General features: G+C 37.2%; 1 protein-coding gene and 1 long non-coding RNA gene across 2 annotated transcripts; both read right to left on the minus strand.

The window, feature by feature from the left end:
* Positions 1-158: 158 nt before the first annotated feature.
* Positions 159-21,367, minus strand: LOC118765624. The gene is made up of 2 exons (XR_005001486.1): positions 21,336-21,367; positions 159-539 (listed from the first exon to the last, which is right to left on the minus strand). It is a non-coding gene; the product is annotated as an uncharacterized LOC118765624 (long non-coding RNA).
* Positions 900-19,005, minus strand: LOC115217970 (cAMP-regulated phosphoprotein 19). The gene is made up of 3 exons (XM_029787700.2): positions 18,669-19,005; positions 5,676-5,786; positions 900-1,752 (listed from the first exon to the last, which is right to left on the minus strand). Exons 1-3 carry the CDS (start codon positions 18,819-18,821, stop codon positions 1,528-1,530), a joined length of 489 nt encoding a protein of 162 aa, XP_029643560.1. The 5' UTR covers positions 18,822-19,005; the 3' UTR covers positions 900-1,527.
* Positions 21,368-21,399: the final 32 nt, after the last annotated feature.

Raw genomic sequence — 21,399 nt, forward strand, 5'->3', positions numbered from 1 at the left:
GAAGGAGAAAGTGAGCAAGGCTTGAAGTAAGGTTGTTTTACTTCACTTTTTATCAAACGACTGAGGATAAATTTTACTATTTTCAAAACATTCCTCTTTCAAGTTTGATGTGGAAAGACAAAGAAATAAAATAAGGAAAAAAAAATGAAACACTTGAGCTAATTTAAAAAACGTCTTTAATCAGGACAGCCAAAAATCAAATGGCTAAAGTGAGAAACACATTAAATCATTTACATTTATATATATATATATATATGTATATACATAAAGGTTGGTTTGGGTTTTTTTTTGCTTTTTTTTATTCAACTGATGCCAACAACTGATATAACATAATTGCAATATTAGCAATTGTAAACATTAATATGCCATGTATTCTCATCTATCATGCAACAATTATTAGTCTTCCAGCTTTCTACACTATAGTAAAAGGATAGGAGATGAGTTTAGAGCACTCAGGAAAAAAAGAGAGGGAAGAAGAAAAAAAAACAGTATTATTAAACATCTCCGTGAGCCAATAATTAGCCTGGCTACCCTTCAAGCTATATATATTTCTCCTAGATAAAAATACCACTCTTTAGACTTCTTTCAAACAAATAACCAAATATATTGATTTCTTATATTATATATATATACATACATACATAAACACATATATATACATATATATTATAGGAGAGAAGGTAGCTAGAAATCAACACCAACTTTCATATACAAACCAAGTAGATAAAGTGAAGCTAAAAAATACACTAAAAACCAAAATATTAAAAAAAAAAAACCCCACTTGTTCCTTCCAAACAAAATTCAGTTCAATTGGGAACAGGTGTGAAAAGCAATGATGAGAAAAGACAAGAATTTACAAACTAAAATAAAAAAATTATTTTTAACTTTAAATGTAATTTAAAAAAATTAAAAACCACCAAAAGTGGATAGATTAAAAAAAAGTTATCAAATATAGGAGATAATTAATTAACGATAAGCAGTGGAGTTAGGAAAAGGCAAGGAAAAAAAAAAGAAAAAATAATTTTATTTTAAAAACTGGTGGGGAAGAAAAGAAGGAAAGAGTACAGTAGCAGCGCTTTTGCTAATATCTTCTTCATTCACTGGATGACCATTGTATTGAAAGAGGGTTTTAACGGAATATTTCTTGTCTGCAAAAATCTCCAACAACAACAGGGTTACCTCAAAGGTGATACCTGTCGCAGTTGCAGTGAAATGGCTGCTTGCTTTTTTTTTTTTTTCCTTTTTTCTTTTGTGGTGGTACTTATTGCATTGTGACAACAACAACAACAAAATAAGAGAGGAGGGAACAAGATTAATTTGCAATTGCATTAGTGTTTCGAAACGAGCATGTGTCAATAATGCAAAGACGGGTGTTAAGTATCATGACTGCTGCTCAACTGCAAAACAAAAAAAAAAAAAAAAGACACACATACACGCACACCCACACACACAGTTAAAAAAAAAAAAAAGAGGAGGGAATGGGGGGTGAAAAGAGGCAGCCCAAGCCAGCAACTATAAAATGTCTGATCATAAAGGAGAAGGAGAAGAAGCTGTCGCTGCTGTATCACTGGCCAGTTTGCTTGTCTGACAGTGAGGTTTTTTTGGAGGGAGGTTTTCAGGTTTTGGAGGTTTGGGAATAGGCTCTCCAAAGGAATCTTGAAAATAGCGTTTCTCTAATGCAGGTAAAGGAGCTGACGGGTTGTTCTGTTTGGCTTTTGCCATGTTATAGTCCCCAGAATCAAAGTACTGAAACTGAAAAAGAAAACAAAAAGAGGCATTAAATATAGCTTTAAATCACATTTTTAAATGGACACATGAAGATATTTTATGACATTACACAGCTCTTGTTCCAAGGAATACCACTCCAATATTTCCTAACAAAGTGAGCATCTGTTCTTTACAATACTACATTGTACTGACTGGGGTGTTCCCATAGTCTCAGGTTCAGTCCCACCACAGAGCACCTTGGGTGCCTTCTGCTAAAGTCTCAATATGACCAATGCCATGTGAAGGACTGAAAATGCAAGAAGACCATTGCATATTTGGTCTCTCGTTTTTATGTACATTTTTCCATGCTAGTATGGGTTAGATGAATGACTATATTATTGAGGCATTGTCTGACAACCAAACAGCCTTCCTGGTGCTGACTCACTCACTCCAAATGCCTTTGAATTAACTGACAGGAAAAGTAACAATACTGCTTGTAACTTGTGACTTTTACAGAGCATACAATGAAAATGAACACACACACTTTATATCATCATCATCATCATCGTTTAACGTCCGCTTTCCATGCTAGCATGGGTTGGACGATGTGACTGAGGGCTGGCGAACCAGATGGCTGCACCAGGCTTCAATCTTGATCTGGCAGATTTTCTACAGCTGGATGCCCTTCCTAACGCCAACCACTCCAAGAGTGTAGTGGGTGCTTTAATGTGCCAGTCATGTGGTACTGGCAACAACTTCACTCGAATCTTTTACACATGCCACTGGCACAGGTGCCAGTAAGGTGATGCTGGTAACGATCACACTCAAATGGTGTCTTTTACGTGCCACCGGCACAGAGGCCAGATGGCCGCCCTGGCAACGATCACGATCGGATGGTGCTCTTAATACCCTACTACATATATATACACGGGTTGGACAAAATAACTGAAACACTTAGCATCATAATTTTGAAATATCTATAAAACCATCAAAAGCTTGTCTATTTTTATGATTTTTTGATTTATTATTAGTGTTGCTTAATATGTTTTGCTAAAATTGCTGTTTCTTTTCAGATATCATCAGAAAAATTCATTAAAATGATAGATCTAGCAGACTTTCAAAGAAGTCAAATTGTATGGCAGGCACTAGTGTAACGAAAACAGCCAAAATGTTTAGTGTATAAAGAAGTACTGTCTCGAAAGTAATGACAGCCTTTGAGAAAGAGGGAAAAACCTTGTCGAAACAAAACTCCAGAAGAAAACCAAAATTTTCAAATAGAGACCGTCGGACTCTTAGGCGAATTGTCAGAAAGGATTACAAGAGTACAGCTCCCAAAATTACTGCAGAGATTAATGGCCACCTTGAGAATCCAGTTTCCACAAAAACCATTTGCCGGGAGCTGCACAAAGCCAGATTTCATGGGAGGGCTGCAATCAGAAAACCACTAGTTTCAAAAACAAAGGTTGCAAAGCATTTAGAATGGAGTAAAAACCTACAGAATTGATCCCTAGAGCAGTGGAAGAATGTTATTTTCTCGGACGAATCATCCTTTGCCTTATTTCCGACCACCAGCCCAAAGAAGCATTTGACCCACACTGCCTTCTTCCAACTGTTAAACATGGAAGATCTGGGATGATCTGGCAGGTGGTTTATATCTTGGAAAGTTCTGCCAGCCCAGTGGTTTCCCCTTCATGGCAGAAATAATAGTCAAGACTATTTAAGCATTTTATCTGATCAGATTCATTCTATGATTGTGGAACTGTTTCCAGAGGGAAATGCAATCTTTCAGGATGATACTGCACCAATTCACACAGCTAAAGTTGTTACTGAATGGCACGAGGAACATTCTAGTGAAGTTGAACATCTTATCTAGCCACTATAGTCTCCAGATCTCAATATTATTGAACATTTATGGTGCATTTTAGAAAAACAAATAAGGAGTCAATATCCTCCACCATCATCACTACAAGATCTGGAGACTGTTTTATCTGAAGAATAAACAAAAATTCCTTTGCAAACAATTCAAACTTTGTACAAGTTCATACCTTGTAGAATCCAAGCTGCAATTACTGCCAAAGGCAGCCCTACCCCATATTAAAAGAAATTTGTTTAAAATTTTAAGGTGTTTCCATTATTTTGTCCAACCTCTGTATGTATGTGTATAGATATATAAACACACACGTGTGTGTGTGTGTGTGTGTGTGTGTGTGTGTGTGTGTGTGTGTGTGCATGTGTCACCAACTGTTGAAACATGAAATACGTAAACAAACAAGCTAAATATGTACACAATGACAAAAAAAAAAAAAAAGGAAAACAGGCCAAGTAAACACAGAGAAATGACTTTTCATCAGTTGTCGGCTGTCTATCTACTCCTCATTTCGAGCACTCAACGACAATGCTTGAAATGAGGAGATAGACAGCTGACAACCAATGAAGGGTCGTTTCTCTGCTTACTTGTCCTGTTTTCCATTTTTTCTCTCTCTCGTTTACGTATTTCATGTTTGCTCAGTTGGTGACGTCCTCTACCCATATATGCACGCAAACACACACACATTATTATTTAATTGAACACCATGCATCCATGTCCAATGATATATAAAATGTAGAGAGAGAGAGTTGCAGGTATGGATGTGTGGTTAAGGAGCTTACTTTGCAACTGTGAGGTTTTGGGCCCATGAAAAAAGGGCATCCAGCCATAGAAATCCTGCAAAAACAGAGAAACTGCCCACTGGATCATGTCAAAATGTTCAGCCCTTGCCAGCACAGAAAGTGGACATAAAATGATATTTCTCTAAACTTTGCTGAGGCCAACATTGGTAAAAACCGACCTCAGAAGTTCCTATTTAAATTTATTAGAATAGAGTATTTGTGACTGAATGGAGGGAGTTAGTACCAACAGCCACCTATGAAAAAATATATGTAGGTGTGGAGGTCTATAAAGGATTTTAAACTCGGAATGAACAGAGTCCAAACAGATGCCGCAAGACATCCTAATCACTGTTCTAACAACTTGACCAATTCACTATCCTGGACTGATAATTCATTGATCCCCTCCACTCATCTCAAGGATAACAAGTCGGTCTTGGCAGGATCTGAACTCAAAACACAAAGAACAAGGCATTTGATCCAATGCTCCACACACAAACAGTGGTGTTTTCAGTCTCCAGTGAAAACATATCCAGACAAGGGAAGAATATTACATTACTTGGCAACAGAGAGACATTGAAAAAAGTCTGCCGCAATGTATCATCTAACCCGTGCAAGCATGGGAAAGCAAGATTTGAAACAACGATGATTATAAATGATAAACAGTAAAAAGTAAAAAACTGACCAAGCGAAATCGATCGATGTCCAGTATTTTAAAACCGGGTTTGTACCCGTTAGCGGGGGTGGCTGGATCTCCCTCACTCCTACAGCAACTGCTCTCACACCCAGTTTTGGACATCCCCCCCTCCTGAAGCTAACCCTTCCAATCTCCACATTTTCTTCAGTTGACCTCACTTTCGTGGTTCATTCACTCTAAACTCAAGCACTCGTCTCAAGACATGATCCTCGTCCATACCACCGTACTCCATTCGCCCTTGCCAGCTGTTCCACCGATTCCTCCAACCCTGGCATCTCCATCAAGTACTCCTTTATCCAGTAGTTTCACACCACACATTGCTCCCTTGGTCCTTCTCAAAATTGCCATTTCGCTTTCCCTCAGACACCATGTCTCACCCCCACAGAGCATTGCAGATCTCACGCAACTCTGATAAACCTTTCCTTTCATCTTCAAGGAGAGCAAATACATAAATGGAACCACATGAAATCAGTCAGTTCACTACCTCACGTCAAATAATAAATGGGTTTTATGAAAGCAATTCTTTATTCATCAAAGGAATCATTTCTAAATATCAGTATTGTATGCGTGTGTATTGCACGAGAGAAATATGGGCGTGATAAGAACAACAACAACAGATACTTACACCTCTCTGTAAACGCTTCTGCAACAAGGCTGAGCCACCTCCTTTTATTTGCAAATTTGGATATTTGGCCTTTAGCTTGGCTTCTTCTTGATGTTCTATGACATTTTTACCCTACAAAATATAAATATAAAATAAAAATAAAATACAACTGCAACTGTTTAATTGTAGGAACAATCAGTTTTGGATTTTTTAAATATTTTGTAACTCACTCCCATTCTCTCTCTCTCCTAAAGGTGAGTAACTATGTATCTTCTGCTCCTGCCTCCTTCCATAAATGCATCACTTCCACCCACAAGCTGCATGGTGGTCTCACTAGTACCAATGACACAAAGACAGCACCCAGTACTTACTGTGAAGAGGCTGGCATGTAGAAGAGCATCCAGCCATAGAAACCATGCCAAAATGGACATTGGAGCATGATCTGATCCTTGGACACACGTCAAACCTATGCCAGAATGAAACATCAATGTTAAATGATGATGATGACAAATTCTTTCAGCTTAAAAGTGGGAGTAAAAAGTGACACGTAAATGCAATAGTAAATTCTTTCTAATTTTGGCATAAGGCCGGCAATTTTGAGTTGGGAGCTAAGTTGATTACACTGACCCTAGTACTTGACTGGTATTTTATCAAACCTGAAAGGAAAAGGTGACCTCAGGGGTTGAACTCAGAATGTAACAAGAAGAAATGCTGCCAAGCATTCCAACTGACAAACTAATGATCCTGCTGGCTTGCCACCTTAAACACAAGAGTAAATAAAACAGTCCGTTTCTTGAAGAAATTACTATTTAAGTGATTTACATTATTTCAACAGTTATCTTGGATGTCTGCAAAAGTTAGCAAACTAGGAAAGTTTTAGAAATAAAAAACAAACTCAACAATTATAACAAAATCTTCCTACACTAACATAATAAACAGCCTGTCTGTTTGTTGGTCACAGCCCAGAGAATCACCAATATTTGGTGCTAATTAAAAAACAAGGTCATGAGTTAGGTTCCAGTACCATAAATTAAGAATTGAAAAGAAACAAAAAAAAGTCTGCAATTTCACCCATGGCCAGCAGTGGACCATTTCAACAGTCATGCTAACAGAGAGAAGGTATAGCCATGACATGCTGAAAGGAATGTGTGGCTACTATATTAGCCATACTTTGTACTTGCAATGAATTCTATAAAAATGTGAGTAACTGATTCTGGATCCAAGAGAATATTGTGCATGCCCAAGCACCAAATTTGTCACGAATGGCTCCAGTCTTTGGACAGCAGTCATTCTGGCTACAGTCTTCAAGGGTTTTTGGTCAACTAGTTTTTAGTCTGGTACAACAGCTAAATCAACCTATTACCATTAAGAGTCATAGTTTACACATGGACTATTCCGCAACACACTAATTTCACCTACTGTACTCACAAATTTCTGCATATAAATTATTTCAAACTGAACTTTAATAAAATTAAAAAGACCAAGTGCCATTCCAAATGGCAAAAGCTGATTGGCACTGAATGATTTTTGAACTGAGATGGTTTCAGTAACGTAAAGCCTCACTGAGATCAAAATGTCAAGACATAAACAGAATAAACCAAACCACATTGCCATCAAGCATTCATTAAATACTCCCTGCACACGTGTGCGTGCATGTCTTACATCCAGTTTCCACATTAGCAGGGGTGGAATCACTTTTCTCAGATGGCTATCATTCATTCTGCAAACTGACGGAACCGAGTCAAGTGGGATGGTACAGTGGTTGAAGTTATGGCCATTAACTCATTAAGTCTATCTGTTCAGCTATTTTCAGGTCTTTAGCTCAATATACATTGTGGAAAAGGAATAGGATTATTAATTACTGGATTTAAATAGATGCAGACATGGCTGTGTGGTCAATAAATTAGTTACTCAACCACAGAGTTTTATGCTCACTCCCACCTGCACAGGTATGCTGCTGTAAAAACCATGCCAAACCACACAGTGAATCTTGGCTCAGTCCTCTGGCTCACCAGCTCCTGTTGAACTGTCCGACCCATGCCAGCAATGGAAGACTGACATTAAATCATGATTATGTTTTAACTACCATGATAAGCATGAAGACTGGAAACATTTTAAATATATCAGCCCCAAACTTATCAACATCTGGTCAAGTTTGCTTGGACATTTTTAACCCAGAGGCTATCTGCATTTGTTGAGGGAGGCCTTAAAGTAGGCATCCAGTGTCTCTAGTGAGTTATCTACACACATTGTGTTTGGATAATCTGCTCAAATACAGCCGTGCTTTGGCACTCATAGCCAAAGGTCACTTGCTAGCTCTTGTTTAGCTCACCAGCAATGTCCTGTAAAGCACAAGTGCCTTTCCCTTATTTTGGTGGAAACAGGAAAGAGATATCCATACAGTTTGTTTCTTAGTGGAATGGTTTCTCCAAGATATCTTTCAGACTGCTCTTAATATTCAGGTTTAAGTTCCATCTAGTCTGGACTCCAGTTCGTTGCTCCATATATAAGGACTGACTCTTCTGCTGCATGGAAAAAATTCTTTTTAAGGTGGTTTGAGAGGGTTGATTTCCAGACAATGTCCAGTTTGTTTGGGGTTGATCATGCTTTGGCTGCCTGAGTTTTTATATCAATTTCAGTCAAGGTATCTCAGAATCAAGGTACGTGAAATCATCATCTTGATTGATGGGGTCTCTGCTAATATTGGTGAGGGGTCCTTGATAATTGTTAGCAATGAACTTGGTTTTACTAGGATTAACAAGTAGTTCAACACAATTTGCAGCTAATTCTATAATTGGGAGAAATTTGACATTGTAAGAGAGAGCAAAGCTAAAACCATTGGCTTTGAGCTTGTTGTCTGATCGATCCATCTTTCACAAGCGTGAGACTGTTTAGATTGTCAAGCAATGTTCTGAGGACGTAATCCAAAGTGATCACAAAGGCAAAAAGTGCAAATGTGCCCTGCTGGAATATTCTGGTTGTGATGGCTAAGGAATTTGTATCTCCATCTGTGGATCTTACCAGTGATCTGGTGATACAGACCATCATAATTGTGCTATTGTTTCCTCAGGGACCCCCAAAGGCCAGTAGCATTCTTACTATTTAACCACGGTGGATAGGGTCAGAAGCTTTTGAGCTTAAATTACTACACCACTTAATTCTTGAAGACAAAAGCAATTATTTGTTACCATATTTCTTTTGGAATACATTGCCTTTATTCTAAGTAATTTAAAAAGAAAAAAAAGAATTTAATCAACTTATTATTAAGCTGGAGTTTGAAACAAATTGAATATATTTTGATGGAAAGCTTTAATTTTAAAAAAGAAGTTTGTATCACAGAACCAGGGGCAGGTAGGTTGGCATCAAAAGAGTTAAGAGATAGAATTTAAAAAGAGGATAAAACATCATCATCGCTTAATGTCTGCTTTCCATGCTGGCATGGGTTGGATGGTTTGACTGGGGGTTGGTGAGCCAGAAGGCTGCACCAGGCTCCAATCTGATCTGGCAAAGTTTCTACAGTTGGATGCCCTTCCTTACGCCATCCACTGTGTGCTTTTTATGTGCCACTGGCATGAAGGCCAGTCAGGCAGTACCAGCATCAGCCAAGCTTGAATGGTGCTTTTTACCTGCCACCAACATGGGAACCAGTCAGGCGGCACTGGCAACAACTGCACTCAAATGGTGCTTTTAACATTGTCACTGTCATGGAAAAATTATGTTTAAGAGAACAGGCCTGTTTTGAAGCAGTAAAACCCCATGGTGCCAAGAGTTGCTATATCAGCAGATATAACAGATTAAACAAATAATCTTAAAAAAAAAAAAAGCTGTAACAATAGAACAATAATCTCCACTAATGACATACAGCTTGTGTCTGGCTGACACTGTTACAATAGAAATATCTAGTAACCCTGTAAGTTATAATTATGTGAACAAAGAAATTATTTTGCTCATAAAACCAGTTTTCATTGTCTACAAATTGACATAGTTAGAGTCAGTCAAAGTTTGTAATTCAAAGAAAACTTTAAAATTCCTGATAAATGTTCAAAATGAGATATTCATTAGCTTTTTTGGGTTTTTGTTTTAAAGTAGTTCCACAAAGGCAGGGTCTATGTAGTCATTCTAACAGCTAGAAGAAGCAACCAAATCTCCTTTAAATCACACACTATCGTCTTTAATAGGGATCAGCCAGGTTCTCTGTTGGTTACGATTGTTTCAGTTGATTCAATCAATGGAACTGCCTGCTTGTGAAATTAACGTGCAAGTGGCTGAGCACTCCACAGACATGCTTACTCTCAACATAGTTTCCAGGGACATTCAGTGTGTGACACACATTGTAACAAGGCCATTCCTTGCTGTTCCTCTTGTTATAAAAGTACAATGCAATTTTGCCAGCTAAGTGGACTAGAGTAACGTGGAATAACATCTTTTGTTCAAGGACACCATAAGAGGTCAGGAATCGAACCAATGACCATACAATCATGATCAGAACAGCCTAACCACTAAGCCACACACTTTAACAAGGGACAACAGTGCGGGGGGGGGGGGTGACAGTTGGAGTATCATTTGACCGTAGGTCATTTCAATTATGACCAACCTAGGGCTAAACCTCATTATCACATTACATAAAAAAAACAATACATTTTCATCAAAGCCATCCATAGAAACCTATTGCCAGCCATGGCCATTCAACTAAAAACACTACAGCATTTATGTTTTGTGTTATCACACCCACTGCTAGTACTATGCTCCTATTCTACATACCTAATATAATCCTTTTCCTGGACCCTTTGAAGCTCCTGTTGCTAATTGGAGTTTCTGTTTTAGCTGTTTTCGTTTAAATTCTATTTCCCCAAATGTTCAACTTTTGCAAATCTTGGACAGTTTTCTACAGCAAAAATGAAATAATGCAAACATTGGTCTACAGTCCAGAACAAGGTAGAAGCATATGATGAGAGAGTCAGGTTGAAATAGGAGGTGAATATCAACCTCACAATGAAGACACAATCTCCAAACTGCAGTTTTCACCATGCTGGGTCTCTTGGTGATATTGTAGATTCATAAAGTGTGCTGCAAATACGTCCATTATGTTGTCAATAGCAAGACAATCCACGTGATAGATTCACATTAAATATCAGCTAGACTTGCTGTCATGACAAGCCAATGTGGAAGAATGGCATCAAGAAGCTAGGAAACACTTTGGATAAATCCATAGATGTATGTGTGTGTGTGTGTGTGTGTGTGTGTGGGTGCTTTAACGTGCCAGTTACGTGGTACTGGCAACGACTTTGCTCAAATCTTTTACAGGTGCCAGTAAGGCAATGCTGGTAACGATCACGCTCGAATGGTGTCTTTTACGTGCCACCGGCACGGAGGCCTGATAGCCACTCTGGCAACGATCACGCTCGGATGGTGCTCTTAATACCCTACTAAGAGCACCATTTTCAAAATAAACTGCAACAAATGCAGTGCATTTCAAGAGAAATGTCATAATGAAAGAGTTAATGTGAAATGAGGGGCAGCAGGAGACGATATATCACAGGGGAGATAGGATTTTTAACAAGATTTTACCAAACAGTAAATCTATAACTTAGCTACAGTAAGAAGCTGGGGTTAGATTATAAAGTAAACAAATAGTGCTTTCCAGCAAGCAACTTATAGGTCATTGGGAAGAACAATTCAATCAAGGGTGAGAATTTGTATAAATAATAATGTATTTTATCACAACAGTTGAACTTTTGGTTTATAGCCTACAGAATCTAGAATAATTTAAATGAGCCAAAAAGTAGAAACAGCAAAAGAAAAATGGACTTATTCCACATCATACATAGGCTAGACTTACTCTCACTAATCAGACCCCAGTAACTTATCGATATTAATGTTTTTATTAGTTTTCACACAACTGAGACTTCACACCTACTTTTCGGATTGTTATAGAATGTGAATGCCAAGCTCCTCCTTTACAAGTCTTCTACAATCCTAAATTTTGTTGCATTGTCTATTCCTCTACACCATTCCATCAACCTCACTCTATTGATATTCCCCTCAAATCAAACCTTCAAGATCCATCAACACAAACAGTCACTGCTTTATGACAAGACTGTACAGCCACTATGTAGACCAATGAATAAAGCTTGATGTATGGACAAACAAAATCTTGATGGTTACCATGACAATGCACCTATTCACACATCATTCCTTTTAGCAACACTTAAGGTCGCTCTCATCCTTCAACCACCTGACTATCAAAATTTGATCCCTGCAAGGGGCTTTTTTTTTGTGCGTGTTTCCAAAGTTGAAGTCTACCCTGAAATGTCACTGATTTCAGACATTAGAAGACATTGAAGAAAACCCACCACATGAACTGTGCTCAACCCCTGAAAACAGGTTTCAAAACAGGAAAAAATACTGAGAATGGTCTATCAACAATAGAGGGAGCTGTTTCAGTTGAGGCAAGTCTAATTAAATTCTAAGGGAAGAAAGAAATTTTTGCTTGTGAAAAGCTTTGCTTAAAACACACCTTGTACATGAATTTTATCTTACTCCATAAGTGTTTAAACCCAACAGTGCCAAGCCAAAATATAAACCAAAACATTCATTCTAAGGAATAACTTCCAATAAATAATAACTAAATAAATTTTAAGAGTTTTTACAATCAAGGAAAAAAGTTTCCATGTCATTATGAATGCACAAGCCAATATTTTGTCATCTTAAGCATTTAGCTATTAACACACAGACACAAAATACAAGAGAAACCATTACAGTCTGGCAATGAACCAACTTTGTCAGAATGGAATAATTCTAAGAAAACAAAACGATGCCAAAAGTTGTATTTATACTACAAGTCACAGTGTATGTTAACATGTAATGCCACCAACCCACATATCAAAATGTTCACATTTAAAGTAAAATCTGATATGAATATTTCAGAAGGGAAATTTCCATCATAGCTCAAAAACCAATTAATAAGTACACAAATCTACAGCTATTTTTAATTAAACCTTTGTACATTTGAAACTATTTCTAAAATTTTCTGAAATTGTGAATTCTTCTCAGAAAAGTGGTCACAAAAAGTTTAAATAAAAGTCATTCAGAAAATTTTACATGTAATAAATAATATTTTTAATTTCTTTTTCTGACTCTTGAATCTAAAATAGCTTTTAATAATCAACGAAAATTAGAAATCTCACTAATTTTCAGAAAACCATTATCTTAAATACAAACGTTAATTTAATAATGAAAATGACTGCACCTAGTTAAGGAAAGTGTTTTATCAGAGGAAAGCTTTAAGTTACACAGTCTAATGAATAGTCATATGAATAAATATAACTGAGAATAAGAGATAAAATTTTTCAAGTTGTGTTGTAATAAGATACATATGTTTAAAGTAGCTTATCTAAAAATGTTCAGGTCTTTATGAAACAGAAAGGAAAATCTTACAATGGAAGTATGGAGGAAGACACATCGCCTGCAGTTTTTAGTCTAATTGATATATATATATATATAAAACAGCAGAAATATCATTTTTGTCTATAGCCAACTAGTGAAGTTTGCTTCCAACCACATGGATTCAGGATCAGTCTAACTAAGTGGCAGCTTGGGGAAATGTCATCCACTATAGCCCCAGGCCAAACAAAGCCTTGTAAGTGGATTTGGTAGAGAAAAACTACAAACCCACTCCAGTGTGTGTGTGAGATCCCATTTCCCTTGTCTTCACAGGTTCATTGGATGTAAACAATGGCCCCACTGACAGCGTCATTTGTTTCCAGTTCTTGGTGAAAACATGTCCAGGCTGCTACTTGTTCAAGAGAGAGATTATTACCTCATTTAGAAACAGGTGTTGGTTGGCACCAGGAAAGGCATCCAGCTGTAAAAAAACTGCCCAATGCACTCATCTGATCCGTACAAGCATGGGAAAAAATAGACATTAAAACAATCTTTCCACACTACATAAATACATTAAACAATAAAAACCAGTTTTGTTACTATTTGGAATTTAAGGCAGCAACCGTGTATATATATATATATAGGTGGGGGAATAGTTTGTCTAAACAAAGACGATATCAAACTAAGGAGTCACAGCCATAAACCAAAGGCAGATACTGAATTAGTGTCGGTTGGAATCGAAAAAGCACCCATTCCAGGTTTACTAGAATATGGCAACATTATACAGGTTTGCTTTAACCCTTTAGCATTCAGATCACTCTGTCAAATGTGATGCTTATTTATTCACATACTTTGAATTTATCATGCATTATCTCATAGCTTTGAGATTTTGATGTGATTATTTTTAGAACAACATTGTAGGGCAGGTATGGGAGGAGGGATCTGGCCACTTTGAATATAAAACAGGTAGAATATTTGGGCTGGATATGGATGATTTAAATGCTAAAGGGTTGACCCTTTTGTTACTGTTTATCTGCTGGAAGACATAACCTTCGTTTTAATTCATTCTTTCAAAATAATGAATTCAGTAAAATAACTCATTATTAAGCAGATGTTTGGAACCTAAATCTACAAGAAATGTCGATAGGTTTTAAATTAGATCACCTTAGGACAGGAAGCTTGTATCATAGAAAGCAGAGACAGTCTGAGGTGGGGGGTGATGTTGAAAGGCTTAAATCTAAACGCTCCTTCTTTAACAACTATGAGAATTGAGTTTGACAGGAACATTAAAAATGGAGAAAACTAACAAACTGGTTTGATTTAGCTTAAAATTTTTACTGACTGAAAAAAATATTCCTAACAATGATTGAGAGAATATAATAGAATATCTGACTCACTGTCTTGCTCACCAATTGGGTCAACTTGTATGTAATACTATCAGATTGTCATCAATAAGTACAGTAATATGTATTGATGTTAGGTTAATTTCCCATACCAAATTCAATTGGCCGTGTATCCCAGAGAGTAATCTTATTTTAACACAGGACAATCTTTGATACCGATGGCAAGATGAAGCAATCCTAGTCAAGGCTTTAAAGTGATTGATGGTAGTAAAGCAATGCTACAATCATGAAAAACTACAATTCAAAAGTACTAATCAATCTTTCAATTAACCCTTTAGTATTCACATTTAGTATTCAAATTTCATACTTATTAATTTGCATTGGTTTTGAATTAATCATGCATTATCTTGTAACTTTGAAATTTCAATGATATAATAGTATATTTTTAGAAATATACATTGAGGCCAGGATCTGACAGTTTGAACATTAAACATGTAGACTATTTTGGCCAGATATGGTCACTTTAAACACTGAGAGTTAAATACAAAATTCGTTTTAAAAAAGATATAAGTTAGATAAATGCACTAGGTTAATCATCATCATCTGTCTGCTCTCCATGCAGTCATAGATGGAAAAGCTGCCGTGATTGGGAGTCAGTATACATTTGGAGGTTCTGCTAATGTTGATGACAAAAGGCTGTATCCTCATTTATAGGTACCAAACACTTCACAGAATGTACTGGATGCATATTTTCATGGCACCAGAAATGTTATTTCTCAAAGAGACTACAGATGTCTGTCCTGATTGCTTTTGTGCACCTAAAACAACCAGATGTGCAAGGAGGGGTAGAATGTGGTCTAAGAGCAAAATGAAAAATGATATCTGATGACTGGAAAAATGAATTTTCTATCTATGTCAAAGTAAAGACAGACAGCACATACACACAGCCAAACACAATGGACTACTTTGCAAGTGGAACTTATAAACAGACAAAGAAATGGAAACCATGATGTGTGTGTGTGTGTCCTCATGTGATGCAATTTAAGCAAAAACAGCTATAAAAAGGAGCCCCCTTGCTTCAGGGGACAGAAAGAGCCTAATCATCATCACTTAAACATTTGCCTGCCATGCTGGCATGGGTTGACAGGAGCTGGCCTGGAAGGAGCCTGCACCAGTCTTTGCCGTCTGATTTGGCACGGGTTGTACAGCTGGATGCCCTTCCTAACACCAACCACCCAGCAAAGTGGACCGAGTGCTTTTTACATGGCACAAGCACAGGCGAGGTCAGTTTTGGCAAGAATGCCCTTCAAAAGTGTGGACTGGATGCTTTTTACGTAGCATCAGCATAATCTTGTTGAAGAAGAACTGCCTCAGTCACTCTCCCCAACTCATACCATCATGGAAAAGAGTATGTAAAAACGAAATGATGATGATACTACTGATTGACTTCAGGCAGGGATGACAACATTACCAAATTTATGGACCAGTTTATTAGGGTTTAGATATAATTTAAATAAAGGATTGTACCCTGCTATTGTGAGTTGGACTTCAAACAACATACAGTTCCCAATTCACTCCCATTTTGCTTCTGAACATCTATCTCCACAATTCCTGCAAATATTTAAATTTGCAGAAACAGCAAACCCTTTTTAAGCGTAAACATACATATAAAAAGGGTTAAAGAAAAAAAAAGGAACTTAAAAAAATACTACAATTTTCAAATTTCCAGAGTTAAAGAGAGTGAATTGGCAGAGTTGTTAGAACATCAGACAGAAGGCTTCACAGTATTTGTCCAACTCTCTGCATTCTGAGTTCAAATCCTGCCAAGGTCAACTTTACTTTTCATTCTTTTGGGGTTGATAAAGAATTAAGAGAAAGGCAAAGGATTGGTGAGACTGTAAGAATGTCAGGTTTGATGGATGCCTTGCAGTGTTTGTTCTGAGTTCAAGCCCAGGTATAACCTAGTTGGGTGGTAGACTCCCCACCACCTGGCACATTGGAGGCTTCTAACAGAGTCCACTCTGTTAGAAGCATTCAAAGCCAGGTTTCCAGACCGAGGAAACCTTCCTCCACCCCTCCCACCAATCTCGGAGGCCCTGTAATGTATCAGGGTTACTACATTCCTTCCAGACTGAAAAGATAGATAAAAAAATGTTCAGTACAGCAATTTTACAAGATCAAACCTCATTTATATAAGTGATCAATGAATATTTATTTGAACAAGGAGATCTAGCTGGAGAGAAACACGTGATCAAAGAAGGCAAGGTTCCAACAATAAAGGGACTCGTCTTAAACCAAATTTAATCCAGAATTGTCTCTTATGAAGATTGAAAACATGGCCTGAATTGAGCTGAGAAATAGGAATTTTAAAACAATTATTTGTTACAATCTCCTTAAAACTGATTTAAGGAAAAAAATGTCAGTTCAACAACCGACCACTGGTTATAGTTCTTCAGCCCAAGGTCAGCTCTGATCGAAGATATACCAGCCGTGACCATCCCGCCATTTTAAGGTTATGTAGAACAACATTATCTATGTCTATTGTTTTCCAAAGGCGGCAGGGTGTGACTTGAGGTAAATTTGACTACCATTTCAAGCAAGCCAAGCATTAATGTTTTCAGCACGTGACTAACGTTTTCAACGACAGACATTAAGCGTTGATTTGGTATTTGTTCCGAGCCTCTGCGCTCCGATTTCAAATCCCGCCCAGACCATCTTTATCTTTCGATCCTCCGGGGTTGATAAAGTACCGGTCAAATACCGAGATCGGTTCCCGTCTTCGCTTTCTCTCACTGAATCGTCTTGTGTGAAGGGGCCAAAATGAAACGTTTCACATCGTAGCACTCGCCACCACACCAATCGATACTTTCACCACCACCATGGCCATAAGAAATAGCACAGCTATTTACTTATGCTAGCCTCAGATGTAGCTATCTTATCAAGAACAGAAATTTTGCTATCTTTTTTAGCGACAATTAGTTCTAATTTTATTACAGAAACAAGCCAAGAGCCGAAACAATAAAACAATGTTTTTCATAACAAAAATATTTCATTGTGAGAAACACATTTCCTATGTCTCTCACAATGTTACGGTTGCATTTTTTTTCTTCTTTATTTTAAAATCGGGGATCGAAAGTTAATACGTCATTTATTTATATTTGTGGCTAGCGGAAATCCACTTAACATCATTACCACCACCGCCTTAATTCGACAAATGATTGTCCATAATAATCGAGAAACATCACCAACATTCAATTTTCCCCAGACCCTAAAAATATGGGTTTCTTTATGTCCAGTCGAATGAAATAATAATTTAAACCCACGAAACCCGTTCTTAGTACAGCAATATTTTAAAAACCGCATTCTATGTTCTATATTGATGATAATCTCTTACTATTAACAGCAATGCAATTTTTAATTCATTCGTCCAGTTCGACTTCACCTTACTAATCATATATATATGTATATGTATGTATATATAAAATTTATAATTTGTCTGAATCTGAGATGAAAGTAATAATTTAATTTTGAGGTTTTCAATTCTGGGATTAAATAAGTAATTTTTTAAAAAAATAAGTGTGAAATATTGTCTTTAAACTGCTTTCCTGTATTTTGCACGAAATATTTAAACGCTGAGAGACAAAATATAAACAGAAAACTGAATAAACGGTTTAAGAAGGAAGAGACAACCAAAAGCAGTGTGTGTGAGTGTATATATACATATATGTGTGTGTGTGTGTATATATACATATATGTGTGTGTGTGTATATATATACATGTGTGTGTATATATACATATATATCTGTGTGTATATATATATATGTTAGTATTGGGGGTGATGTACATATATTTAATATATATATATATACATACACATATATGTGTGTGTGTGTGTGTGTGTGTGTGTGTGTGTGTGTGTGTGTGTGTGTGTATATATACACACATACATACATACATATATATATATATATGCATGCCTGGCCGCTTCGCCAGCGGGGTGGCTTCATTTCAAAGCCACAATGCATGGAAGCACATTGTGATCAGGAATGTATAACATCCGATAGTCTGCTCAATAGTAATAGAAATATATTTTACACAATATATAAATATATTTTACACATTATATATATATGTATGTATATACACAACATTGAAAGGAAATAGTTGAAATACCGGGGTTAAAAAAAAAACCACTGAGGTGATAATAATAATAATAATAATAATAATAATAATGGGAGCAAGGGTTGAATAATAAGGGTTGCAGGGTAAGAAGGGACGTTGCGCGTACCTGAGGTTGTTTCTGAGTGTCGGCATGGGGTCCGGTGCTGTCGACTGAAGAAGTATTATTGGTGTTGTCTTCTCGGACGGTGGAAGAAGACTCCACCCGACTCATCCCGGCGGCGGCACTCGACACAGCCGTCCCTCCTGTTTCAGACGACATCTTTGATGGGGCTGTGCGTGCCTTATGTACAAGGGGAGGGGAAATAAATTAAAGCAGTGCCCGTTCGTATGTTTTTTCTTCCAAAGCTTCGCCGTCCAATCGACCACCATCAACTTTCCACAACAATCGAATATTTGACGCCTTTTTCACTCTTCCTTACCAATATGGCGCCTACTAACGTGCACGGATGACATCGTCGTTTTCTCCACCAATCGCTGCGTCGCCTGGTATTCGGTGCCGAACTACTATGAATTTAAAGGCGCACTTCGTGTGTTGCTGAGTTTAGTTGTCGGTAGGGGGCGCAACTTAATGCGCTGAAAATTATGGGAAAAAAAAACAAAGGAAAAAGAAACCAACAAATAAAACAAACAAAGCACTTTGTGAAAAAAAGACAAAGCTTTGGGGCCACTTGTTAATTTTTCTTTTTATTTAATTAGTTATCTGATCGTTAATTTTATTTTTAATTAAACAATTTATAATTTTGCATTTTGTAACTGACAAAAATCAGGCTACGTTAATTTTACTTTAATTCAAAAAGCTTTCGTGAATTTCTAAAATCAAAAATTATTGTTCCAGTTTTTCTTCGCTTTTTATGCCGCGTATTTTAAAACTTGAGAGAAGTGCGTGTATTTTATTGAAGGGTTTGGGAATATACGAGCGAATGTAATTGATGAAGGGAAAAGGCCCTAAATTTAATTATAACTTTAATGGCTGGAAGAATAGTTCGAAATCTATATAAGTCCTAAAAAATTAAAAATAATAGCTTCTGGTTTACGTACAAGGACAGCAAATGAAGGAAGTGGATCGACCCCGGAGGGATAAAAGTAGAAGTTAATCTAGGCGGGAATTGAACTGAAAAACGTTAAGAGCCGGAAGAAATGCCGCAAATCATTTCGTCCGACGCTCCTGGCAGTTCGCCGCTTAAGGAAAGGATTAATCAATTATATCGATTTCAGTATTTGACTTCATTTTATCGACTCCGAAAAGTAAAGTCAATTTCAGTGGAATTTGAAACCAGAACGTAAAGCCTGAAGATCACTCAGCATTCTGTCCGGCGTGCTAACAATTCTGCCGGCGCGCATAATGATACACATAACTCCTTATAGCTGTTTTATTGTTTGGAATTTTCAGAAAAATTTTGCGAATCTATGTTCTTCACACGAGGATTCGTCAGATTATGCAAAAATATTTTTAAAATTCACCTTCCCCATAAATCCTAAAGTTTCCACTCTTTCTCGAATTTAAAAAAAAAATCATAGTTCTGAAATACCGACAATCCGAATCTGCTATTTGTTTCCGTTTATAATTTCAAAATAATTTTCAGACGAAAAGGCGTTTGATTTAAGGACAATTTAGCTGTTGTTTTTAGCACATCCCACGACCACCTAGTACTTTCTTCGTTTCCTTGTCACTCTGTAATGTATTGATGCTTTTCAATATTTTCCTTCCCATTTAATGGAATGGTAATGCGTCCCAGGGTAGTCCATTGCTAGGATTTAAGTTTAAATTCTTACCCCCTATCCCCACCCCGCACCATGCAAGTGTGTGTGTATGTGTAAGGAACAAAAGACATTTACTAACTGAAGAGTATGCTATTAAAATAAATTATCTTTTACATCTTGTAATCACATGACTGACCAGGCTATCAGATGTTACACATCGCTGGTCACAATGCGCTTTTGCATTGTTTTAGCCTTGGAATGGCACCACCCGCTGGCTAGGCGAGAGCAGGGCAACATTCACCCCTGACAGAAAGGGAGACAGAAGCAACGTGAAATGAAGTGTTTTGCTCAAGAACACAACGCGTACCCAGACTGGAAATTGAACCTACAATCTAGCGATCGTGAGGGCAACAAACTCACCATTAATCATGGTCACATGATATCTTTTACATACCTTTTAAGAATCATCATCATCACCCTTTAACATCCGTTTTCCATGCTGGGATTCATCCATTTAATGGAATGGTAAAGCGCCCCAGGGTAGTCCAATGCTAGGATTTAAGTAAAAAAAAAAAGCAATTTAAATTCCTTCCCCCACTCCCACCCGACACCATGCAAGTGTGTGTGTGTGTATGTGTAAAGATAAATTCCAGCACTGATCTCAGGCTTTCAAATGCCTGTCTGGTCAATACAAGTTGAATCTTAGCATCTCTAAAGATTTATGGGGGAGGTACACACCAGGATCGGGTGTCAAGCGATGATGGGGGACAAATACAAACACACAAATATATACATATATATATGTGTGTGTGTGTGTATATATATACATAAAGTTAATCCAAACAAGAAAGCACAAAAAAACACAACAACGCGAGGATGTGGAACAAATATAGTATTATTGGACGCTCAGGAAAGAAGGAGGGTTTAACGTTTCGAGCGGAGCTCTTCATCGGAAACATAGAAGGAAAGATCCAGAGAAGGGAAGACAGAGGAAAAAAAATCGCCAACGGTACACACGAGGTCACATTGTATATATATACATACAAACATACATACATATACACACACACACATATATATATATATGTATATATATATGATGGGCTTCTTTTCAGTTTCCATCTACCAAATGCAAT

This window comes from Octopus sinensis, linkage group LG12, assembly GCF_006345805.1.
Source record: "Octopus sinensis linkage group LG12, ASM634580v1, whole genome shotgun sequence".
In the NCBI taxonomy this organism is placed as follows: Eukaryota; Metazoa; Mollusca; class Cephalopoda; order Octopoda; family Octopodidae; genus Octopus; species Octopus sinensis.

Bases quoted from the DNA above. Each gene is read 5' to 3' on its own strand.
- LOC115217970 (XM_029787700.2), bottom strand. From the start codon at position 18,821: ATGTCGTCTGAAACAGGAGGGACGGCTGTGTCGAGTGCCGCCGCCGGG. The intron at 5,787-18,668 runs GTACGCGCAACG...TATATTTTGTAG, and splicing joins ACACTCAGAAACAACCTCAG to GGTAAAAATGTCATAGAACA. The intron at 1,753-5,675 runs GTAAGTATCTGT...TTTCTTTTTCAG, and splicing joins AGAAGCGTTTACAGAGAGGT to TTTCAGTACTTTGATTCTGG.